This window comes from Rhincodon typus, chromosome 17, assembly GCF_021869965.1.
Source record: "Rhincodon typus isolate 14 chromosome 17, sRhiTyp1.1, whole genome shotgun sequence".
In the NCBI taxonomy this organism is placed as follows: domain Eukaryota; kingdom Metazoa; phylum Chordata; class Chondrichthyes; order Orectolobiformes; family Rhincodontidae; genus Rhincodon; species Rhincodon typus.
In genome coordinates, this window is record NC_063348.1 from 19,608,341 (window position 1) to 19,635,316 (window position 26,976).

A 26,976-nucleotide genomic window follows, 5' to 3' on the forward strand; every position below is an offset into this window, starting at 1 on the left:
AAGTGGAGTTGGAAAAGAAGATAAAGCACTCGACCCTCTCTGGTGTCCAAATATCTCTAAAGGATGCAAGTGTACTGGTAGACAGTGTGTGCTCCCACTCAATGGAGAACCACACATGAACGTAGCTGCCGAAGTGGGGCAGTCAATTGACAGTGATGACCCCCTTCACGGCTGACTGAACCTGTTAACCTCTAACTTGGCCAGCTTCAGGAGCAGACCCATGAGGAGGTCCTCTGACTTGCTCACATGCCTCTGCATTGGATGCCCAAAGATCAGGAGTGTGGGGCTGCAGTGCAACTAAAAGCACTACAAAGATTTTTCAAATATTTCAAGTTTTCGAGAAGATTTGTAGCTCGGGTGGTGGATGAGGTTGTAGACATGCTGGCCGAGCCAGTAGGTTTGGTTGCAAATGTTTCGTCACCTTGCTAGGTAACGTCACCAGTGTGCCTCCAGTTAGAAGTCGGTGTTCTGTCCCGCTTGTTATTTATGTGCCTCAGTTTGTTGGGGTGTTCGGTACCACTACCGGTTCTGTTTCTCAGTGGTTTGTACACAGGGTCTAATTCAATGTGTTTGTTGATGGAGTTCCAGTTAGAATACCAGGCCTCAAGGAATTCCCTGGTGTGTTTCTGTTTGGCTTGTGCGATTGTGAATGTGTTGTCCCAGTTGAATTCATGTACTTCTTTGTCTGTGTGTAGTGAGACAGGTGAGAATTGGTCGTGTCTCTTGGTGGCTAGTTGGTGTTCATGTATCTGTATTGTCAATTTACTTCCAGTTTGGCCTATGTAGTGTTTCTCACAGTCCTTGCATGGTATTTTGCACATTACACCGGTTTTGCTGGTTTTGGGTATGGGATCCTCTATGTTCATCAGTAGCTGTCATCAGGTGGCTGTTAGTTTGTGGGCTACCCTGTTACCTAGGGGTCCGAAATGTCCTCTATGTACGGTAGGGTGATTAGTGAGTCTGGCCGTGTTGTGTCTTCCTGCTGTGGTCTGTCTCAGGGGTAACGGCGGATTGTGCTTTTCGGATATCCATTCCTTTTGAAGACTCCGTACAGGTGCTCCTGTTCTGCTTTGCATAGTTCCGAGTTGCTGCATTGTGTTGTGGCTCTTTTAAAGAGTGTCCTGCTATAGCTTCATTTGTAGGCATTGGGGTGGTTGCTGGTGTAATTGAGTATCTGGTCGATATGTGTGGTCTTTCTACATACGCTAGTCTGGAGTTCCCCATTGTTTTTGCGTTCTAACATTATGTCTAGGAAGGGTAGTCGGTTGTGGTTCTCTTCTTCCTTTGTGAATTTTATCCCGGTGAGGATGTTGTTTATGTGTCAGTGGGTTTCTTCTATTTTGTGCGTTTGATAATCACGAAGGTATCATCTACATATCAGACCCAGAGTTTGGGTTGTGTAGTGGGGATTGCTGTTCGTTCTAACCTTTGCATTACCGCTTCTGCAATCAGTCGTGATATTGGGGATCCCAGTGGTGTTGTAGTGGACAACACTACCCACTCCATCCACTCGTCCCAAGAATTTCTCATCATCATCAAGGACACCAGGATAGAAGAGGACAAGATGATGATAACCTTCGACGTAACAACACTATTCACGTCCATAAACGTCGACCTAGCCAAAGAGACAATTCCCACACTGCTGGATGAATCAGGAAGGCAGGCACCCCAGACACTAACAACATCAATAAGGACACCACCATGAAACTACTAGATCCATGCAAGATCCTACGCAAGTCAGAACAGGAGCATCTGTACGGAGTCTTCAAAAGCACAATCCGCCATTACCTCCAAGACAGGCCACAGCAGGAAGACACAAAACAACCAGACTCACTAATCACCCTACCATACATCGAGGACATTTCAGAGCACAAGACTACTCAGACCCCTAGGTATCAGAGTAGCCCACAACTAACAACCAGCCTACAACAGCTACTGATGAACGTAAAGGATCCCATACCCAAAACCGGTGTAATATACAAAATACCATGCAAGGACTGCGAGAAACACTATGTAGGCCAAACCAGAAGAAAACTGACAATAAGGATACATGAATACCAACTAGCCACCAAGTGACACAACCAATTCTCACTTGTCTTACTACACAGAGACAACGAGGGACACAAATTCGACTTGGACAACACATCCATAATCACACAAGCCAAACAGAGACACACCAGGGAATTCCTGGAGGCTTGGTATTCTAACTGGAACTCCATCAACAAACACATTGAATTAGACACTGTGTACAAACCACTGAGAAACAGAACCGGAAGTGGTACCAAACACCCCAACAAACTGAGGCATACAACAAGCAGGACAAAACACCAATATCGCACTGATGATGTTACCTAGCAGGGGGACAAAATGTTTGCAACCAAACCCACCGGCTTGGCCAGCATGTCCACAACCTCATGTTTCAAATCTCTAAAAAGGGGATGCAATCACCCATAACCAACATGAACTCAACTTTTAAGTGCAAAATCCAACCAGCATTGCCACTCTCAATTAACTCTGGAACTATTCTGCATATCTAACACTGACATACCTTGCTCTCCCATCTATGCTCCAAAATCATTATTGTCATCTCTATTTTATTATTAAACTAGAAGCACATAGAAAGAAACATAGTACTTCTTAATTGCTAATGGATATCTGTGGCATCAGTCTTGAAGCACCAATCTACATAATACAAAATGAATACAGATAGACACTACAATATGACATACTGCCTGACTGGGAGCTGGTACTATGATACAAACAGAATAACAATATAAATTCAGAATGTGCTGCATGTGCCAAACAAAAAGATGGACTATGTTACTAACAGGTCAAACCTGGCACAAAGCAGGCAAATGTATTAGAAGACAATATAAGAAAACAACAGAAGATGTGTACAGAGTCATACATTATTGTGCTTTTTGACAGTCATAAATGCAAACATACGTGGCATTTTGTGAAAGTCCATTGGAAGGCAAGAAGCTGTACCACAAGCAGGGTTAAATCTATTGATCTTTATTAAGCTGAAGCACTACAGGAAGGAAAGTCCATCTATAATTAAGAAACCTTGATAATTTGGTCCACAAAGCTCAGGCAATTCAAATCTATCTGTGCTCATGTGTAATTCTTGCTGTTTTGCTTTGAATTCTATCAGCTATATATTTGGAAAGGGCTGTTATCCATTGGCAAAGTGTCCTAAGTATGAGAAACATTCTAGGATACACTTATATTAACAGAAATATTGGTCTTTCTTAGTAAAGGTACATATATCCCTATATATATATAGGGAAGAGTGGACCATGTGTCCACATTGGAAAGAGGTGGTTCGGTTACCCTTTTGTCGGGTTGTGGAAATGATCATGCTCAATATGTATTACAGTTTAAGGATACTTTTGGTAGTTGTTTTATCTTCGATCTTTTCATTTGGCTTCCTATTGCATGTTAAACAACAGCTTGCATCTATGCAGTGCTTTTATCCTCAAACCATTCCAAACATTTCACAACCACAGTCTTTGAAATGCAAGCTTTGACGTCATATCGACATCATCTGTTTTAGGTTTATAATTTGTATGTTAACTAGAAGCTAAATTTCATAGTGAAGCTCTGAAACTATGTCAAATGAGAGAAGAAACCTAATGCTGTCTTGCATGATTCTGTTAGATTGAACTTTCTATTAACATCTAGGCAAGTCTGAACTGAAATACACAGAAAGCTGGGAGGCACAGACAAAATTTATTGCAGTTAATTCTCCTGGTTGCTCCAGATACACTAACCTATATATTGGGATGACAGCACAATGGACCAATGAATAGTATCACCTGCATTTTAAAAGGCTGTAGATTGAACATGGGAAACAAATGGAATTAAAAAGTCCTACTATTTTGAGATTCTGTGAAAGTATTGATTAGAAACAGAAATAAGTTAACAAATATATATTGAAAAATAATAAGGATTCAGGAATGGGAGGGAGGGTACAGAATGACATATTTGTACTCATGGGCAACAAGGCAGAGATTTCAACAGAGCTTTAATATTAAGTAATGGCATTTGAACTGGAAATTTAGTCTGTGGGAAAGGAAAGACCATTCACCAGAGTGACAAGTGACGACGAAAATTTTGAAAGCTTTTGAACAGACATATGTTTGAATCCAGATTCTGATCCAGCACAGAATGTTCTGTAAAGCAGCAAAAACTAAGTGCAACTCTTCAGAAAAAAAAAATCAAAAGAATCATCACTGAAACCTGTAAAGCCTAAAGCAGGAATTATTAAGTGGGAAGTATAAATTAAATTTCAAATCATGTACAGGAAGAAAACTAATTATAGGATGCTAGTCAAAGGTGATTTGCAACATGCCATTGCTGTTTATAAATTGAATTTGGGCATATGATAGATGGTGACATTATCAGAAATGGTATGCAAAAAGGCCATTGCTGGCCATAGGTGAATCATTATTTGTACACCTTCCAAGGGAATTGTATGAGCCCCACACCATTCCTTCATCATCTGTCACCGTAAGTGTAACGATGGTCCATACTGAATGCAGGGAGAAGTTGAGCGGGCGATATCATTTGGGGATAAGAAGGGTCTCAGAGCACAGGAAGCAGTCCCTTAAATGAGGAAATATGGTGGTCACTCGTCTGGTGTAGCTCCTTCAAGTTGCTGCACATGCCGAGGCTGAAGCTGGATGAACAATGGAGACATGGTCTTCGTAATCAGTCTGCTGCATGTCTCACCGTATGGAAAAGTGTTCTCAATCTTTATTTGCAGGGTATGCAACTGATCCACCTGCTAAGATCCAAGAACCTCTTCTTTCTGTTTCCAATGAAGGTTAATTCCACCAAGGGTCCTGCACACTGCCACTGGTGGGATATTCCTTGCTACAGCTTCCATCCTAAGAAGGTGAAGGTGCACACAAGAGGATCAGGGACAACAGTAAACCCAGGAACAGCAACAAACTATCACTGAGGATGAGGAGTACCCACATCTGGACGAGGTTGTAGTTGCAGGCTCCATCCTGATACATGGAGTCTGAAGGAGGCCCAGAATGTTTCTTCCTGACTTCACTTTATGGTGAGCGAAACTTAATGCTGGCACAGGCTCTGAATATCTTAGGGCACCGTGATGGAATAATACTGGATGCTAAGCGGGACCCAAGATGTGCAGAAATAGGAGGCCAGCTTCTCCTGGTGGCTGTAAAAATGACATCTGCTTTGAACTTGTACATAGCTATCTCCTTTCAGGGAGTGATGGATGGCCTGTGTGGGTGTGGGGTCTCTCACTCGTGCACCCTCAAGCGCATGAGGACAATGACGGATGCTGTTTCAGCAAAGTCTCACCAATTCATTTCATCCTCCATGATGAGTTCAATGCTACAGCCCAGGTAGTAGGATCCAGGAGTATAACTGGGTTCCTCCAGGTGCAGGGTGCCACATGGCCCTGAGAGGGTTACGTCACAAAAAGGTTTCAACTTGATTAATGTTCAGTTAGCTTTAATCATTGTTACCACTTCCCCCCTACACTGGCTCCAATATCCTGGAGCACTCATCTACCTGGTTTGTTAGAGGGTCCAGGCATCTAACAATGCTGGATACTGGGGGGACAAGGGCTATGCACTGCATCCATGCTTCATTTTACATTGTACTATTGTATCATCCCCTAACTGATGCGGAGTGCAGATTATAATGTCACCAATGCTTTGATCAGGGCCAGTGTGAGGAGAGTAAAAAGGCACTGAATATCTAGTTCTGTTGCTTGGACCAATTTGGAGGGGGGCTCCAGTATAGAGTGTGCCACATCATCCTAGCATACAATGCTCTGCAGAACTGGAGAAGGCAATGAGATGATGTGCTGGATACTAAGGCACTAAGGGAATGTGAACAGTCTTCCAAAGAGGAGAACATTTGGTGTTGGGGGGGTGGGGGGAAAGAAGCTGCCTTGGCCCATGCCAGAACTCAGCTGTGTTGGACACTACCAGGCAGACACGTTTTACACCTGCTTCCAATAGATGAGAGCTGGATGCACATGGACTGTAAAATATTCATTAGGCATCATGCCAGTGTTTAATTTTCCTTGTGTCAGCTAGCTTCAGCCTGTATTGGTTTTGTCGGTGTTCCCTTTTGCACTCTGTAAATAAAAGCTCACATTTGAATTTGTCTGATTGCTTGGCTCTGTATGATGTTTCCCTATGGAAGAATGACAAGATGCAGGTCTACAGTGGGCAGGGTAGCACTGACTTAGATGATGTTCATATGGGATGAAGCTGAGTGGTCTACTCAAATTTAAGGACCACGTCCCCATACACTCAATTTTATATCAGAGAAAATAGTTTCTTTGAACATTCTTAGCAAGAAAAAGCAAAAACTAACAAAGGAAAACTGATGCCCAACCTCCAGCTTGTGACACGCTGGGCAGAATTTTATGGTTCCGCATCTCATAACAATTAAGCTTAATGAGCAAGCATTTTCATTTTGGCCATCAGTTCAAACAAACATGAATTTTCAAGTCAAAAATAAAAATGCCTATCATTGCTAAAATATGTTTTGCCCAAGAAAACAACCATGGAAGGAAAAATAAAATTCATTATCAACAAAATTAATAGTTTGCCTTCACAAGGCATAATAGTAAAGTGTGTTGCTGTACAACATTAGCTATCACCTCAGTGTTTCCTTTCTTTAGGATTTTCATTCAATCATTTACTAATGCTCAATGAACACTAGTACAAACAAGAAATGCAGCTGGATCTGTTGAAATAGAAGATGCAGCATGCAAGTGTAGACATTTCTAGAATTAATCAGATATAATCCTAGCTTTGAATTTTATTTTCAGGATGTAATTTTATACATTTATTTGTAATTTTCAGCAGTTAGGCTGTTTTATGGCATGTAACATGAAATAAATTATTAAGGCTATTGATTTATGGCAATTTCAATAAAAACAAATTATCATATGTATTATTTTGGAAACATTCAAATTATTTTCAAATACAAATCACACAATTTTCATTGAAACTGTAAATCAAAGGCCTTGGCATATGTTTGCCCTCTTTTATGTATTTTTTTAAAAATAACTGCAACACGTTTAAGATGGATAAAGAGAATGCAAGGAGGCTTTTAGGTGATTTAGACAAGTTGTGTAAGTGGGTAAACACATAGCAAATGCAGTACAATGTAGCTAAATGCAAAGTTATACACTTTGGCATGAAAAACAGAAAAGTGTTATTTAAATGGTGATACATTGGGAAGTGTAAAGCGGTCAAAGTGATCTGGGTATCCTTGTATACCAGTCAATGAAAATAGACAGGCAGGTGCAGCAAGTAATTAGGGAGACATTTGGAATGTTGCATTCATTGCAAAAGGATTGCAGTTCAGAAGTAGGCGTGTCTTATGTAGTTATACAGTGCCTTGGAATATGATGTGCAGTTTTGGTCTCCCCACCTTAGAAAGGATATACTTGCCAAAAAGAGTGCGGTGGAGGTTTACAAGAGTGATACCGGGATAGCAGGACTGTCCTATGAGGAGAGACTGGTTTGATAGGGCTGTATTCACTAGAGTTTAGAAGGACGAGAGGAGATTTAAATGAAACATACAAAATTCTAAGAGAGCTAGCCAGATTGTATGCAGGGGTATGTTTTCTCTTGTTAGACAAGTCCAGAACCAGGGGTCATAGTCTCACAATTTGGGGTAGGTCATTTAGGACTGAAATGAGGAGACATCTCTTCACTCAAAGTGTAGTGAACCTGCGGAATTATCTACCACAGAAGGCTATGAAGGACAAGTCACTGAATATATTCAAGAAAGACATTGAAATTTTTTTTTGATTTTAAAAGCGTCAAGGGATATGGGGAGAAAATGGGAATATATCACTAAGACAGAGGATCAGCCACAATAATAATTGAATGGTGGAGCAGGCTCAAAGGGCTGAATACACTATTCACCTCCTAGACTCTATAATTCTCTGGCAATAGGGTAGATTTTCCAGATTACAGATAACAAAAGATTTATAGCATTGCTGAGGCAGGGAAATCATTTGGCTTGGCAGCTTTGAGGAATCCAGAATAAGTGGGAGGGGTGCTCAATGTTATGTATGGGTTTGTAAATATTGAGCAAAAACATTGATGAGATCTGGGAATAATTAATGAGGGTTTTGAGTCTGGGAATAGTGTCTTGAGAGTATGGAAGCACTAGATGTGTTGCATAGAGGATCCACAGGGAAGTCTGGGAGAAGGTGCAGAGCAGGATCGTGGAAGTGGCGCTGGATTGTAAAGCATGAGGGAATGAGGCACTACAGGTGTGGGTCCGCTAAGATACATGCAATATCTTTCATAGAGAAAAAAATCATGGGATACAGGAGTGGGAGCTAAATGCACAACTTGGAAGGACAAAGAATAGTGTCTGGGCCAACTTGGACCTTTGATCATGAGATCTGGTAGGATTTACGGATTATGATGTAAACTTTTTGAGAGGATGGATTGGATGCTAGGGTCGTGAATCCAATTGTACTTTGGGGAGGAAGTAAAGTGAAAAAGAAGGAAGTGCAGGCTGTCAGATTTCATCAATTGCCTTGCCTCTTCCAAAGGTTAAAGAAAAATGTTATCCCATCACTAAATTGAGAAAGCTATTTCAAGTACTCAAACCATTTTGTGCACTTATCTGCAATTGCTGATTGTACGCTAGCAGTGAAATTCAAATCCATTGTGCACTTTAAACGATTAAAAGAGGCTCCCCATCTCAATGTTCAGAATGTGCTTTGTGAATGCCTGTCTCAAGAAGGAGCATACATATTTTTCTAAACGTTTAACTCAATTTTAGAGAGCCAACAGGAGAGACATGGGAACTCGAGGCAAAGTGATATGATAGATATCAGGTAGCAGGAAGGAATGTTCATAATGCTCATCTGCTTGGCAGCCCAGAGATAGTAAACACAGATGAACGTAAGCATGCTTCATGACTTTTTTTGACTAATACAGAAGATGTACAACAGAACTGAGATGGTGGGGCCCGCCTGTTCGTTCATTCGCTCATATTCACTCACTGTTGCAGGAAGTCATGTTGCACTTAAGTGCCTACTGGAAGCATCGAGATCTTCCAATAGGAAGATGCACATTGCAACAGTTCAAGACAGAAATTGGGCATTGGGATCATGCAAAGTCCTATTGCAGCTGGCTTCAGAAGTTTTGCCTAGGAAGTTTTTAAATGTCTGATGGGTAATTACCCTCCATCTGCAACCCCTTGAAAAAGTCCCCATATCTGAGTTAGAGTCAGAAACTTTAGCTGGTTTGATTGGATTTGCCCAAATAGTAAGCCAGAAAAAAAATGGTTAGAGGAATTAAACCCACTCCCACTCTGAGATAACTGTAGAACTAAGAATTCTTGTCTGCACTTCCTACCTCTCCACTCGCACAATTTCCACCTAGTTTCAGCAACACCACATTCCAACCCTTGACTGTTCCCGCACCAGAACGCCCTCCCCTGGAATCAACAACCCCTCAACCAAAATTCCATCTACCATCCAGACCCGACACCCAAGTACCTGACATACACCAAGGTAGTCCCCCCATATGTCCAATACCAACCCTCCCCATAGATATCCTCTGCTGACCAAACATTACCTAATAGACATTAATTCCTCCCAGGAAAGATGCCTTGACTTACCCCTCAGCCTTCACCCACTTATCTGCAGAACCTACCTGGTCCTGCCCTTGAGCAGTATAATGTAAGTAGGACCAGGTCAGTGAGCCACATTTCTTCCAATTTACATACAGAAAGGCTCTATTAAAGGCCATATTACCATGCTGTTGGGTATTTTGCTTAATTTCAGCTCAATACAGCATTCATAGAATAATAGGAAATTGAAGCTAAGTAATCAACTCATCTCATCAGCCTGCTCCACCATTCAATATGATCATGGCTGATTCTCTATTTTAACGCCATACTCCTTGAATCCTTCCGTCTTTAAAAATCTACTTATTTCTTCCTTAAATATATTCAGTGACTTGGCTTCCACAGCCTCATGAGGTACAGAATTTCACAGGTTTACTGCTCTATGAGTTGGCCTATCACATACCCTGAGTCTCTGATCCCTTTTTCTGGTCCTCTCTGGTCAAGAGTAATAATTCCCTGTATCCAGCCCTGCCAGAATTTGGAGTGATTCAGTGAGGTCATAGAATCATAACGTACAGAACTTGGTCCTTCAGCCAATTGAGTCTATACTATAGACTATATATTGGTGAGGCAATGGCCCAGTGGTATTATTGCTAGACTGTTAATCCAGAGACACAGGTAATGTTCTGGGTTCGAAACCTGCCACGGCAGATGGTGGAATTTGAATTCATTAGATATCTAGAATTAAGAGTCTAATGATGACCATGAATCCATTGTTGATGGAAAAACCCATTTGGTTCATCAATATCCTTTAGGGAAGAAGACTGCTATCCTTACCTGGTCTGGTCTACATGTGACTCCAGATCCCAACAATGTGTTTAGCTCTTAACTGCCCTCTGGGCAATTAGGGAAGGAGAATAAATGCTGGTCTAGCCAGTGATGCCCTCATCCTGTGAATGAATTTATAAAAAACATCAAAATTACACTAGAACTACACTAGTCCCACCGGTCCATAGCCTTGAATATTATGACATTTCAAGTGCTCATCCAAGTACATTTTAAAGGTTGTGAAGTTACCTGCCTCAACTCCAGGCAGAACATTCCAGACCCCTATCAGCCTCTGGGTGAATAAGAAATCTTTCCTCAAGACCCCACTAATATTTGTGCCTTTCACCTGAAAATTAGGCCATGTTGCTATTGACCCTTCAACCGGGGAAATAGCTGCTTTCTATCCACCCTGCCAGTCATGCACCTATATCAGGAAACCCACCCCCAACCTTCTCTGCACCAAAGAAAACAATCCAAGCTTATCCAGCATTTCTTCATAGAGATGTTCAATTCTAGGCATCATCCGAGTGAACCTCCAATCCAGTCCAAACACATCCTTCCTACAGTGTTGTGATCAGATCTGTACACAGTACTCAAGCTCTGGCCTAACCGAAGTCCTGTAACAGAACCTCCCTGCTCTTTTAATCTATGCTTCATCTGATAAAGGCAAGTGTCCTTCTTAACTACATTATTAACCTGCCCCGCTGCCTTCAGGGATCTGTGGGAAAACACCCCAAGATCCTTTTGTTCCTCTGGGCTTCTTAGTGTCCTGTATAGTTTCCAGTATAACCCTATTTTGATTTTTAAGGTGATGTTGGCTGGCCAACATTTATCACCTATCCCTGGTTACAGTCAGCAACATTGCTGTGGGTCTGGGGTCATATGTAAATTGGATAAGGATGGCAGATATCCTTTGAACCAGATATGTTTTTAAGATAATTGACAGCGATTACATGGCCAGACTTTTATCAAATTCAAATTTTACCATCTGACAAGGTAGGATTCAAACACAAATTGGCAGAAAATTAGGCTGAGCAATCAGATTACTAGCCAGTGACAAAGGCCCCACTGAAAATCGGCTGAGTAAGTTGAAAATCAGCTGGTGAGGTTTCACTACAATGCAGTAGACTGCTGAGCCATAGTGAGGAATCAGTTATTTCATAAATAGCTGTAATGCACATTTTTGCAGCGATATGTTCAGATACTAATTATTGAATAATGATCTGAAAATGTTAATTTCTAGAAAAGAGTGAATAGTATCCCTCAATGTGATGATCTAAGAAATGAGATGAGGAGACCTTGCACAGGCTTGAATGTAATCAGAATGGGATATTGCACATAGTTAACAAGTATGCAATAAAGCTAGTTTTTGTTAAGTTACAGAAAATTGGAATCTAGCCTTTCTAGACCCTAAAGGTGATTAGCAATTATTCTAAGCCTTACAATGCCAACTTCTATCAGGATCATGTGTTGGAGAAGTAGGATCTTAGAATTAAGACACAATGATTGGCTTCAATGCTTCTAGGCTAGAGTAGATGGAACAGGAGGGGCAAAGAATCAAAATCCTCATTTCTAATCTCCAATGGCTTATTTGGGAAAGTGAGTATGAGGCACTGGAAAAGAAACAGAGTAGACTTCTTTTGATGCCCATCCCACCCCACCTCAACCACTCAAAGTCAGATAGGCTGCTTATAGTCGCCATTAGGTCTTCCATGATCAATTAACACCATTACCTATTTCAAAGTAGCACTTTTGGTGTAAGTTGACAAAGAAAAAATTAGTTGGGGGGTGAATGTCAAGCTCCAGATAGATACAACATTATTGCTTTCTTTTAAGAAAAAAGGGATCCACATGATATCATGATATTCATTTCAAATGCCAAGTTTTTAGGAATAAGATCAAAGTACTTAAGGTGTATGCTAGGTTGTATTACTATAAATGAACCAAAATAGTGGTGACCTTTCATTTTAATTGATCAGTTAAACTTGTAAGGTTTCACCAGAATGTTCAAGTACCAAAGTTTACATTTCCAATTCTCTGCCTCTTAAAAGACAATGCTCCACATCAAATATGTTGAAACTGATATCAGATCACTGTTTGAAATCTGGAAGTCATACTGTGTACTGTTGCTGACTTTGAGGTTTCATTGGCCTGGATTTTGCAGCCAGCAGTGCAGCAATTGTATGCACCACTGGCAGTGAAAGGAAGCTCAGGAAGAACCCCAGTCACATTGGGGTAAGATTCTTTTCTTGGCATAGGCTGCAGTGAGGCTCAGCAATTCACAAAAACAGCAAATAGTTGTGGTATGTAATATGATCACTGACTACTAAATTTTAGAAATTAACAACTGCTGCTGTAAAAAGTCATAGGAAAGAGAAAGCTTTGCAGAATCAGTTCCAAAAAGGCAATGGAAAATCACGTTTTGATACATGCAAATTTTACATAGTTAAAAATGTCTACAGTTTTAATAATGATAATTTTAATCAAATTATTTTAAGTAGTGTTATTTCAAAATTTTGTTAAATCGTACTGAAAAATCATAGTTTTTGCTCTAAACAAGATTCATCAGATTCTTAAAAAGTTTTATGATAAGAAGTGAATCCATCTTAACTTACAAAAATGGTATGACCTCCTCATAATAGTCTTCGAGAATTGAGAGAGGCCTCTTGTGCCTGAAACTGCAGGTATAATTTTTTTGAAGTGTAATGCAATTATCCCAAATTTACAATTGCTGCAAAATTGGTGCTCGTATAGCAAATCCTTGGAAGTAGTATTGATTGGCACATGACAATTTTCAGATTAATTTCAAATTAGAAACTCAAAGTTACAGGAACTCCCCAATATCCAGTAGCAATGAAAAATCAACACATTGTTGCTACTGCCACTGCAAAATCCAATTATTTTCTTTAGATTGAGATAATGTATATGGATTGGATGACAATGCAATATAGTACAAGCATAATTTTTATTTATACAGTTTTGGACCTTGTGACTACTATTTATTTACATGTTTTTAAAACATCTTTTCTATATGAAAGCTAATATTTTATGGAACAGAACCTTATTTTACAGCACAGCTTGCTCAAGCATGTGTTCATTTCAGAAGTCTAGTTTGTACTATGTTACTAAAGTCTGACTGTTGAAAATGCTTGCGTTTTATTAAATGAAGAAAACAGATATGCTTTATTTTTATTGGTTTGTGACCTACCTGAATATGATATTTTTATGATGAATTAGACAGCAAAGTATATTGACGAAGTAATTACAATAACACAGCTTTGAATGGCACAACCAAACAGGAACAAAGGGCAGAGAATATTTTATTGAGTAATAGGAAGTTATACAAAAAAACTCCCAGGTTAATTTTGAAATTAAGTTATGAATCTTTCACCACAGATCAGGGAAGGGTAATCTTTAATCCAGAAGGCAGTCACAGATCTTAGGGTAGGGTCTTCTGATGTGGTCACCGGTCAGGGAAATGACGGTGTGATTGCCAGTGCATTATGCAAGGCAACCTAGAAAGGAGGTGTGCAGGAAACTCAGTCTGCAATTTTCCAACAAGTTTGAGGTTCTTTTGATAGGGGAGGGGCGGCAGGGTGGATGAGCTAATTGACCACAGCACCATGTTACAGGAAATCATTGAAGCAAGGGAACAAAAAGGAATTAAGTGATTGTAGGGGACAGTATATTGAGAAAAATCAAGACTGTTCTCTGCAGAGAAGAGCAAGAGTGCAGATGGCTATTACGTGCCAGGGTTTGAAACATTTGCTCAGGACTAGAGAGGGAGGTGAGGATATGATGCTGCTTGGCCTGCTGTGTTCATCCAGCCCTGCACCTTGTTGTCTAGGATCAGGTCATAATGTTCATGTAGGTACTGATAACATAGGCAAGACAAAGAAGGATGTTCTGCACAGTTAGTATGAGGAGCTAGGCACCAGATTAAGAAGGACAACCTCAAAGCCACAAATCCCTGAATTAATATCTGAACTATGTGCAAATTGGGATTGAGCAAATCACATTAGATAAATGAGTGCATGGCTCACAGGCAGATGTGGTAGAAGTGGGTTCAAGTTCAGGGAACATTGGCACAAGCTCTGGGTATGTGGGAGTTTACTGCTGAGTGAGCTGGGACCAGCATTCTAGAGTGCTTCATAATAAGGAGGGGAGAGGGTTTAAAATTAAATTGGGGAAGATGCAATAAATCAAAGTGTACAGACAAGGCAAAAGGGAAAGTTATTAATCTGGGAAATTATAAAGAAATGAAGTATTTTAAATGTTAAATGTCTGGAGTAATTACAATTAATTTTTTGTTGTGCTGGACTGATCTTGGAATAAAAACAAGCTGCAAGTTGACAGATTTGAGGATTCTGATTGCTTCCACAGTTCTCAAAGACAAGGGCAGTTTCTTCTAATTTTAGATGTTGCTAATCGGAACTTAGAAAAGAACATTTTAGGTGACATAAATTCAAAAGGAATAAAAAGAACTGAGATTTGGAGAGACTTGATGATTAATCTAAAATCCTGCAATTAAGCTGCAGGGCTGAGGGAAATTAAATAGATTTGAAGATGCAAGTTACTGGTGTGTGACTATAAATGATAGTGTGACTATAAAACTAAAACTTATTGGCACAACTGTGGATGAATCACTAGTTACGTTTAAGTTCTCAAATTAAGTTAAGAAGTAGTTCAAATTTGGCCAACTCCTAGGGAACGGTGTATCCCATGAAGCCCTGACACCCACAGGTTGCTGATACGAAATGATCAGTGCATAGCCAAAATATGTGAACTTTAAACAAAGTGTCATCAGCTTTATCAAAGCTTAAAATAGGAGTGTGAATACCATGTGCAGAATTTTAAACAGTATGTGCAATGCAGTAATTGTTATCTGCAATCAGATTGAGTTAGTGGGAGAAAGAATTGGCTGGCCATCTATTAAGATTACAAGGAGAAAAGAAGCAGGGATTGAGAAAGCAAAAGTGTCGAACTTATGGCAGTGACAGTTTTCAGCTTTGGAGTCATTCGGAATACACAAAACACAAACAACTCCCAAATGTGCAGGTAATACACTTCAAAACATTCATCTGGGTAGATATTGTAGCGTATAATACAGACAGAAACTAGGAACAGAAGTGTGTTATGCAAGCGGAAATCAGAAACAAGTAATTACAAAAAGGGACACTATAAACTGAACAATGCACCACAGAGTCTGACAAAGTGAGCAACTTCTACTGTTTCAACATTCGATTTAGCCTTTTATTCCATGAAAACCATCAATAACTCAGGATGAGTTACAACAGCCAGACAGCAACTTAGTTTAAGAACAAAAGTGAATGTATACACTTCCTAATTATATTTGAAGAACACAAGTTATTTATAGTATCTGCTTAAAAACAAATGGCAGCTAATGTGTTTAGCTTGATAATTGTTTTTGGAGTGAACTAACTCAGCTGTTACTGAGTCTAGCTTAAGAGACCGGATGTTATTATGGGGTTTTGGCTGAGAAGTTACCAGGACTGAAAATATGAGAATGCTAGATGATGTGTGGAGATAATGCTATTTAAGACCATTAGGAATAGGAATAGGAGTAGACCATTCAGCCCCTCGAGCTGCTATCCAACAGGCTCATGGCTGAATAATATTGGGTGCTGACTCAGAGGAGCTAATGAGTTTGACTGTGCTAAGGAGCTGAATTTATATTATCCTTCATGGGACAAAGAAATGCTCCGAGTCAATGACAGAAAAGATACCAAACATTCAAGATGTGGTGTTAACTAAGCCAAGAGTTAATTATGGGAAGGAATGGGGAGGGGAAGGGATGGTGAGGGGAGGGGAAGGGGTAGGGAGGGAAGGGGAAGGGGTGGCCAGAATTATTGGATGGAGAAAAGGGGAGATACTGAGAATTCTTGAGACAATTGAAGGTGAGTGGATGGATCAGATGTTAGGAGCAAATGAGAGTAATGACAAGAATCTATTTGGGAGAGCTCTCATGATACAGTGATAGTGTCCTTACTTCTGAGCCAGAAGGCTGGATTCAAGCACTTCTGTTCCAGAGGTGTGTCATTACAAGAATGAACAGGTTGATGAAAAATATCTACAAGAATCCGTTCAGAGGATTCTAGCACTAAAGTGTGGGACAGACAGGGATCAACAGAAGGGGTACAGGAAAACAAAAGCATCAACAGGAATTTGCAAGTTTAGTAAAGTAAAAACAAACTTCAACCAGCTCCTGTGACATTAAATATATGCACAATTTACACTTCACAGATGTGGTGAAAGGGAATTTAAGCACATAAGATCACTAAACATCGGAACTTTGGACACATTGTCTGACCAAAGATCCTGACGTAGTCTCTTTTTTTAAAATGGAAGAGGGAGCACTTTTCATGGCTCAATTTTAAATTCTATCGCTCTTATCATCTTCCACCTCATGACTTTTGCAATCCCAACTAATACTAGTTTGCTGTAACTATGAGCAGAAATAACTCTGTTGGTTTTGTATATTGCATTCTTTGCAAAGAAAAGTGCGTCACAAAAGGCATATACACAGAACTGACGCTAAATACTAAAGACACTAGAATAATACATATATATTGCTTACACAATAGCTTAGTCTTTCACTCAGTATTTAACTGTTTCCAAAAAATCGCTCTCTCATTTCCTGTTGTCCATCATCGCCTCCTAATTCACACAGTGTGATCACTTTTCTATCCTTATTGTCAGATTCATACCTTTTGTCTGACTGCATGCCTTGGTTTTGTTGGCTGTTGCTGGTCTGTAGATCAGGAATATTTGCAAAGTCATCTTGTTCTGTCAAACCCATAATCAGGGAAAGGACCACCATCCGACCTTCACTGAAGAAACCCATTCAGGGAAAAAGGGCAGGGAGAGAGAGGTAGGTAAGACAGAAAGATTCCAATATACAACAGGCAGAGGTAAAACTCTGGTCTGGACTCAACTGCACCAAATGGGACTAGTTTAGTATTAAGGTTGCAATGTAAATGGAAATTACAGGAAGCAAAATTTGGAAGTAAGTGCGCATGCCGTAGAAGGTGTAAGTTGAAGGAAACATCCATTTTAGGTCCAGTGGATAAGGTACATTAATGATCATAATTGTGCAATTTCAGGCACATGAATTGACAAACAAAATTAGCAAACAATTTTAAAACTTATTCATCATTATTTTAAACGGATTTGATTTGAAAACCAGAATGAGTTTGCAAAGGAAAAATCCTTCAAACTCTAAACAAAAATATTCTAGTCTCAGCTGAAATGGTGGTAAGGACACTACAATTTGCCTCAGTACCTTGATAAGGAGGGGTCCTGCTTCTGAATGTTATACAACTACTCCTGCTGGAAAGTATGAATGTGTCAATATCAGGTGAGGACAAAATTGGGCTCAGCTGTGATGTTCCATGTCGTTGAATAGTCTGTGCCAAGTATCTTGTTTCAGTTGCAAAGAAATAAATTGCATGTTAGAGACAGATTTTAACTGAAGATAAAGGGACAATGTATTAAACATGTGAACTGAATAAAATGGGTATAGAACAGAATTGTCATTGAATTCCAGCTCCCACATATCTTGTTCTTTGGCCTCTGTTTGAAGTAATTTGGATACGTAAGGCATGGCATACCTTTTAAGATGGAACATTCTTCTGTTTCAGACCATAACGTCTTTCAAGTTAATGTTTTCTTCCCCTGAAGGTGCTGACTGGACAACCAGGCCCACAGGTGTTTCCTACCCATATCATCCCAGTAGCTATTAGCTATCCAAAATGATATTTGCTGAAGGTGTCGGATGCACCACAGTTATGTCTGATCCTGTCCTTGCGTGTACACATTCCAACATGGTAGGATTCTTAAACATGAACCGGAGTTACAGTTTCCTCTCGTAGCAAAGGGTGCTGAGGCAAATTGGAGATGAATGGCTGAAACCAACCTAGAACTTAAATGTGGGGCCTTCCTGGTCTGGATGACTCAGATCTAAATTTGTTGCGTTCTTTATAATTGAGACATCAGGAGAGCCCATTTTCAATTAATTTATTTTGAACCTGCTGCGAGTTTCTTTTTTTTGGAAAATAAACAAGACCAGATGGAAAGCAGGTAACAATTATTCCAGAAAAAATATTCTGGGTGAAATTGGGACCAAATGTAATGTTACAAAAGGTTAACAAATGTTTTGCACATTCATTTACAGTTCACCTTGTTCACTGGTTATAAAGATCTATTAGTGCACTTGAGAAGACAGGAGAGAATTGCTACAGATCACACCAGACCATCTCCAGGTGCAGCTGAAAGAGACACAGAACTAATTCTTACAAAACTCTGAAAAATACAAGCTTTTGAAAAATCATATGAGTCAGAAGTACAGTAAATTTTCCATTGAAAATGAGTTGTTGGTGCAGACATGGTGGGCCAAATGGCTTCCTTCTGCGCCATAATACTTCTGTGATTCTGAGTTAAAGCCATTGGAATAAACTTCAAATCTGCAATTTTTTCAAGGAAATTGGTTTAAAAACAAAAAGTGAAGAACATTTGTTAAATTTATTAAAATCAAGTTAGCTCAGTATCACAATAGAGACTTCCGGAATTGGACAGTATCAATTCATCAGGACAAAGCACCAGTGGCATCTAACTCCACGCCTTCAGTCTCTGCTAAATTCATGGATATTTTAGCTTTCATGCATTCTTATTTTCTGGTAGCTCAGTGAAGCCAGCAAATCACATTCGAAGAGACTAATATATTGCACTGTGCTTAGTTAACATGCCACATCTGCTTGGGTATCAATTTTGAAGCCCTTCTTTTCTGCTGCAATATGAAAGAGTCGTCCTCTAATGTAAGAAATCCTACTTTACAGTCAGAAATTACAACATTGAAGGTAGTAGGTTGCTTAGCCTACACCAGTAGTATAGTCCATATGGTGTCTTTTCCCAGTACACTATGGGTGTTTACATGAAACTCGCACTGGCAAAGGAAAAGTGTTGGTATAATATTGAAAAATGTATTTAGGGAACAACTTTCCATCAAATGTCTCAAAGAAATTTACCTCCAATTAATTTCTAATTGATTTAATTGTAATTAATTGTAACCAATTTTGAAGTGTGGTCACAGTCGTGATGTAGAAAATATGACAGCTAATTTATATATAGGAAGCTCTCCACAAACAACAACGTGACAATGACCAGATATGTTTTTGTGATGTTGATTTCGGGATAAATACTGGCCAGGATACGAGGGGATAGCTCCCCTGATCTTCTTCAGATTTCAGATCTATTAAATAGTAATTGAGTTGTTGCCCTGTAAAGGAGAATTTGTTACAAATATTGATTTCCTAAACATATCATAGAACATCAACCAATTAGAAATAAATCAATCTCAAATAGCTTCAATAAAGCTGAGTAGTGTGTTCAGGCACCATTGACATAGAGGAACCTCGACTTAGTTGACAGGTCTTATTGTCATTTTATTCTTCTTCTCCTGCAAGGCATTATATTTACATCAGGAATTGGGATGAGGAAATGATTACAGACCCATGTTAATATTGCCTCATTATACCCAAATTACTAGTTCTTAATTAGGTTAGTAAGCATATCATAATTCATTTATTCCTTGATCCGTGATGGAAAATTTACGCCAACTGAGAACCAAAACTGTTTCTCCCAGATGGCAGATTAGCGTGCCTATGTGTTGACATGAACTTAGAGGTCATTATCTAACCAGTAGCCTACTGGGATGTGATCAGTAACTGGTCAGTCTCACATGACACATACTGCAGCAAAGCAATGAGCAATTTAAATATTTTTAGTCTCTGAGTCATTGTTATTTTCTATTTTTGAATGACCCAGTGAAAATGCTGTACCAAACAGCACTTAAAAACAGTGTAGACAAACAGGAGGCTGGAAGAACACAGCAAGCCACACAGTATCTGAAGGAAAGAAGCAGTCAATATTTCGGGTATTACCCTTCAGGACTGAAGTCGCGAGTCCTGAAGAAGGGTAATACTCGAAACGTTGACTGCTCCTTTCCTCCAGATGCTGCCTGGGTTGCTGCGTTCTTCCAGCCTCCTGTTTGTCTATCTTGGATGCCAGCATCTGCAGTTTTTTTTTTATCTCTAGCACTTAAAAAGATCGAGTTGTTGGGAATGAAAGAAAAACCTACAATTTTTTCTTAACATCATTTAGTAAGGATTTGTTTTGAGTGTGTGACTGTATATTTAAAACATATTTTCTCTCCTCTCTGACTTTTTTGGGCTACACAGGGTCAGAAGTTGGTTTGAAGGAAAATCTCAAGACTCAACCTCAGCAAGTTAGGCTCAACCTGTTTTAAGAGGTGATTAAAAGTTTCTTAGATTATTTTTCAGACATTACTTGGTTCTTCTGCTGGGGTTATGGAGGACAATTGGGAAAACCCAAGGGGAAAGTGGGTATGCTTTGTCACTATGTACTGTCTCTAACCCGAGAGAAAAGCTGCTGAAAGTTAAAATATTAGAATAAAGTGCAGAATTTCTGAAATGAATCGAACACAATAATTGATCTTGCTAATTTTAAAATTAAACAGAGTTCTTCCTCATCCACAATGAATGATCACAGGCTATACAGTAATAACCCATTGAGTTGAAGATGACTGAGATGTAAAGTTGAATATTGTGAGCATACATTTCAGAGCTAGTTCTATTCTTCTGAACTGAGTTCAAGAGAATTTTCTTGATCAGTACATTTCCGACTCCATGAGAAAAAGGACATTGCTGGATCTGGTTTTGGGAAATGAGTGAGTCATATCGATAAGTGTCAGCAAGAGACATTTCGAAAACAATGATCAGAGGAACATTGGACTGAGATTATTTGTGCAGAAAGACAAGGAGTAATCTGGGGTAAAAATATTTAGAGGTTTAAGTTCAAAGGGTTGAGAACACCCTTGACCCAAATATTTGGAATCAAAGATTGTGAGGCAAACAATGTAACTTAGTGGGCTGCCTTTAAACAGAAAATAGCTTGTCTACATTCCCAAAGAGGGGAAAAGGTAGGACATTCAAAGCTGGATCACCTAGATGATAACAAGGCAATGAAATAGACAGAAGGCAGATGTCAGATCAATAATACCAGTGAGAAATGAAGTACAGATTGTTCAAAGTGATAGAAGAAATAGGAGAAACAAAGAGAGAGTCTGACTGGCAGCTAATATAGGAAGGAAATTCAAAGCATCCTACAGGCATTTGAATAGCAAAAAAGTTGTAAGCAGAGGAATGAGGCCAATTAAAAACTGACAGGACAATCTAAGCATGGAAACTGAGGGCATGACTGAGTTTTCTAACAGAATTTTCTTTACATCTGTTTTCACTAATTCAATTAAGAACTGATACTGGATGGACCACAAATTGTTAAAGGGGAAATATCAGAAATGCTGGCTGTATTTAAAGTTGATAAAAGTTTGTAGGACCAGATTGGATACATCCTAGGATACAGAGGGAAGCTATGATACAGAGGGAAGCAAGGTCAGTTAGCATGGATGTACTGGCTACAATCTTCCAACCTTTGTTAGATATGGGGATGATGCCCTGACTGGAGAATTGCAAGGCCACTCAATTTAACCTCTGTCATGAGAAAACATTTAGAATCAGCCATCTGGAACAAGATTTGCAGTCACTTGTACAAGGCAGGATTAATTATGGAAAGCCAGCAGAAATATGTTAAATATAACTCAACTTTAAACAACTGTACTAAGTTTTTTTTTAATGAAGCAAAGAGGTCTACGAGTAGAATACAATTGATGTGGTGTAGATAGACTTCCAAAGGCATTTGACTAAGTGTGACCAATGTCAGACAATATAACTAATGATACAAAGTTCTTGAGTACAGGAACGGACACCCCATGGAGGCATTTATGCATAAATGTAACTGAAGGTGGTAGGCCATATTTAGGTTCCTTGGCTTTAAAAATAGGGAGATAGATTGCAAAGCTATAATGAAATTTATTGTTTAATCCTCAAATGCAGTCTTGTGTTCAAATCTCGACTCCACAATTCAGGAAGGATAAGAAGGCTTTAAAGAGACCGCCATGATATTCAAGCTAAAGAAACAAAACTCAGCCCTAGCCAAAATTTAAGCCAGACAGAAGCCAGGTAGCAAGAAATTTCCAGAACCAAGAGCAGGAAGAAGAAAATTATGGCTGGGTAATAAAGAACTTGATAGAATAACAGAATAGCAGCAGCAAGCACGTAACAAAGACAAATAGGTACAAAGGTATGCACATAACCATTTAACTGCAGATATAGTGACCCTTAAGAAAGTAAAAGGCATAAAGAAACTTTAACAGTAATGATTGTCTTGATGTCTTTTCTATCCACAGGACAGGCCAAAATTGCTAAATAATCAACCAACTGATTTTAAAATCTCACCATTGTTGAGATATCTTGTTGTCATGTTGAGCACAATGAAGTACCAATAAGTGAGAGGAATGGCTAATTAGTGAATGCTCAAATGTAACAGCTGCAAGAAAAATGTTGAGCAAACTATTGTGCTCTTTCAAGAAATAGTATGAAATAATTTAAATCCAATGGAGTAGGCAGACATGGCATTTCTCTGGTAATTGGATACAAATGCAGCAAATCTGAATGAGTCACAGGTAAAACTAGTGGAAAATTAAGTTAGATGTTCTTATTTTAAAATCTTGAAGTTTGGCAGTATTCTTATTAGATTGTGTGTCACGGAGGTAGTGATTCCTTTGCACATTAATATTAGAAATAAAAGCAGTTCTGGCCATAGAGCCCCTCAAGTCTTCTCTGCCATTCCATAAATTCAAAATTGATTATCTACGTCAGCTGCACTTTCCTGTCTGTTCCTGACATCTCTCAGATTTCCTCAGTGTTCAAGAATTTATTGAACTTAGTCTTGAATGTACTCAATAACTGGGCATCCCCAGATATCTCCAAAAGACATAGCACATCAATTGAATTTCTCTTCATCTCAGTCTTAAATAGCCATCCCCTCGTCTACTGAACCTTCAGCGAAACCCACCAAGTTTATTCTATCCTTCCTTAACTAAGGGAAAAAAATTAGTACGCAATATTCCAAGCATGATCTCACCAAGTCCCGATATAATTACTGTAAAATCTTCTAAATTTTATGATGCTTTACAAGACCTTTGCTTCAATATTACATGATTAAATCCCCATTCAAAAAAACAAGCTTGCCATACGCTATTATTCAGCATGTGTCAACAACACACTTTTCCAAATCAAATTATGATTTTCTGATTTTATAGAAAGGAAATAGCGTTTGACAAAAGTATGAGAGCTTTTTGTGGGTGTAACGTGCAAGGTAAATAATGGCGATGAGTGGATGTTGTATATTGGGATTTTTAAAAGGCAACTAATAATGCCTCACAAGGGGCTATCCACTGAGTGCCCTCTTAGAGTCATACGGCATGAAACAGATCCTTTGGTCCAACTAGTCCATGCCAAACATAATCTTAAACTAAACTAGTCCCACCTGCCTGCTCCTGGTCCATATCCCACCAAACCTTTCCTATTCACATATCTATCGAAATGTCTTTTAAACATTGTAATAGTACACTTATCCACCATTTCATTTGGAAGTTCATTCCACACATGAACCATTCTGTGTAAAAAATCTGCCCCATGTATTTTTAAAATCTCTCTCTGCTCACCTTAAAAATGCACTCCCAATCTCAAAATTCCCCATCTCTTATTCTTGCCAATTTTTCCTTCTCACAAAAATATGCTCATGCAATTGTCCTTAAAAGCATTCTCACCATATTCACTATTTGCTATATTCTGAAAGTCTAACACATCACATCATTCTATCTCATGGATGTTTTATTAAAATAATTGTTTGGTTTTGTTTTACTCACTTCTGATGTTTTCCTCAGCCAACAGTGAACATGGTGAAAATATTTTTAAAGCCAATTGCCAGAACATATTTTAGTAAAATTAAAGAAAATTGAGGAGAATTTCTAATTTATACATGTATTCTTTAGTGGGATGTGGGCATTGCTGGCAAGACAATATTTATAGCCATAACTAAAAGCCCTTGAGAAAATGATTGAGTTGCTTTCTTTCTTGAACTGCTACAGCCCGAGAGGTGTAGTGGTTGGGGTGGGGACACAAAAGTGTTAGTTTAGGACATCAACAGTGTTTTTAGGTAGGGAGTCTTGGGTTTTGACCCAACAACAGGGCGGAAATAGCAACATAGTCCAACATCACGGCACTGTGTAGCTTTGAAGGGAATTTGCAAGGGTAATGTCACATATCTCCAGTCCTTATTCTTCTCGGGAGAAGCAATCAGGGATTTGTAATGTACTAGTTCAGGTTGTAGCTTTGGTGAGTTGTTGCAATGCATCCTGTAAATGGTGCATTCTGCTGCCATTGTGTGGCTCCACTGTTGGAGAAAGTGAATGCTAAATGGTGGATGAGGTGCCAACAAAGTTGACTGGTTTGTCCTGGAATGTTGTTGCAGTTGCAGACATTCAGGTAAATCGTGAACATCCCATCTCATTCTTGATTTATCCCATGTGGATATGCTTTGGGGAGTCAGGAAGTGAGTTAATGACCACAAAATTCGTAGCCTTTGACCTGCTCTTGCTGCCACAGTATTTACATGGCCTGCCCAGTTCAATTTTTGGTCAATGGTGTGAAAAAAAAATTATGTCATTACTAATTTTGGAACTTGATTTTAAAATAGATGCAGATGAATTCTGGTCAGTTCTGTGAAGGTTTATTTTTAAAACAGATCAGAAAGTCATTGGAGACAGTGATCTAAGAACGTCAGGGCAGCATGGTGGCTCAGTAGTTAGCTGTGCTGCCTCACAGTGCCAAAAACCCAGATTCGATTCCAGCCTTGGGGTGGCTGTCTGTGTGGAGTTTGCATGTTCTTTCTGCTTCTTTGTGGGTTTCCACCTGGTTCTCTGGTTTCTTCCCAAGGTCCAAAGACATGCAGGTTAGGTGGATTGGCCATGATATAATTATGCAGTAATGTCCAGGGATGTGCAAGGTAGGTGGATTAGCCATGGTAAATGAGGGGTTATGGGGAGAGGTGCAGCTTCATTTTCTGTCAACGCCTGGATGGTCCTTCTGGTTTCATTCATTTACACATTCTTCTAGCGGTTTGATGCCAGGCAGAAGGAACTTAAGAATAAGCCATGTTGCTGTGAATCTGAAGGCACATGTATGTCAGACCAGACGTCATTGCAGATTTCTTTCCTTAAAGGACATCACTGAACCAGATCAGATTTTTATGACAATCAACATTGTTTTTCATGGTCACCACCACTAAGATTAATTTAATTACAGGCTTTATTAATTGAATTATGCCATTTAAACCCACGTCACCAGAATATTAGCTTGGACTTCTGGATTGCTAATATTTACCAAAATGCCACCGTCTCCCCCAGTGTGGTTTTTCTTGTATCATTCACCCAGAATAATCCTATTTCCCACCCTACATATTTTCTGCTGAAATACTCAAATGTTCCTTGAATGAGTCTGCAGCTATTGCCTCCATATTTTATATTTGCATGTTGACAGAATTCTAAGATAATGCTCTGTTTACAAATGGGCAACTGTGGGAATTCTTATTTAAGTATTATGAAGTGAGGTGATTCACAACTCCTTGCATAATGCTGATTTGCTTGTATTAAACATATTTTATCAAGAAAAATATAGGAAATGCACACAAAGAATTTAACTAAATCAAGTTATGAATATTTGGAAACAGTTTCATTCCAGGGAAGCTCATTGATAGTCTGGGCTGCATATCTGCGGGAATTTGTGGATGCAGTTTTATCAACACAATAGAATAAACAGGAGAACAGAGCAGCTGGGTATCTGAATATAAATGGCCTGGTAACAATTGGTGATTGCTCAATCATTATATTTTCAGAATATTTTTTCCACAGTATGCTCAGAAAACAACCAATTCTGGCTATTGATACCTCGTTTACATGCCTTGCAATCCTTTAAACCTGCCAACTTAGTCAAGATTTCATAAACAGAATGCAACATATCATCCTGGATATGTAACTGGATTAAATCAAACAGAATTGTTTGCCATGTTTATTTACAGCACAGGAGAAAAACATACACTAAACAAGTTCATTGAACCACGAAGGGGTTCAAGCAGAGTCTCATTAGGGGTTTACATAGTGGTCAAAATGTAACTCAAATGGTCTCTTCTGTGAAAGGAATAAATCTTCAATCATATATGGTTGATTTACTCTGATAATCTGTTCCATTGAACACTTTTACCTTCAACTGTGGAATTTATCAAAACAAAAATGATCTGTTCTATGGCATCCTTTAAGTGACAATAGTGATCAAAATCAAAAATGGTCTTTTTAAATACTTTCATCTCAAAAATGTATTTACAATATTTATTACAGCGAACTTCCCACACTTCATAACGTTAAATAAAACAGGTTTTGGATCTAGACTCACTATTTATTCATGTGCATGAAATATTTTCCTTGGCTAGTTTCTTTCTAGCTGACATTTTAAACACAAATACTAGACTTCACTCAATTGACAATTATTCCTT

General features: G+C 39.1%; 1 protein-coding gene across 2 annotated transcripts in view; it reads right to left on the reverse strand.

The window, feature by feature from the left end:
* Positions 1 to 26,976, reverse strand: part of syt7a (synaptotagmin VIIa) — a 614,610-nt gene that overhangs the window by 114,533 nt on the left and 473,101 nt on the right. Inside the window, exon 7 of one of the 2 annotated variants that reach the window (XM_048607227.1) lies at positions 17,157 to 17,279. The exons of the other annotated variant lie outside the window; for it this stretch is intronic. Coding sequence (XP_048463184.1) covers positions 17,157 to 17,279 — 123 coding nt within the window. The remainder of the gene's footprint in view (positions 1 to 17,156; positions 17,280 to 26,976) is intronic. 2 annotated transcript variants of the gene reach the window in all.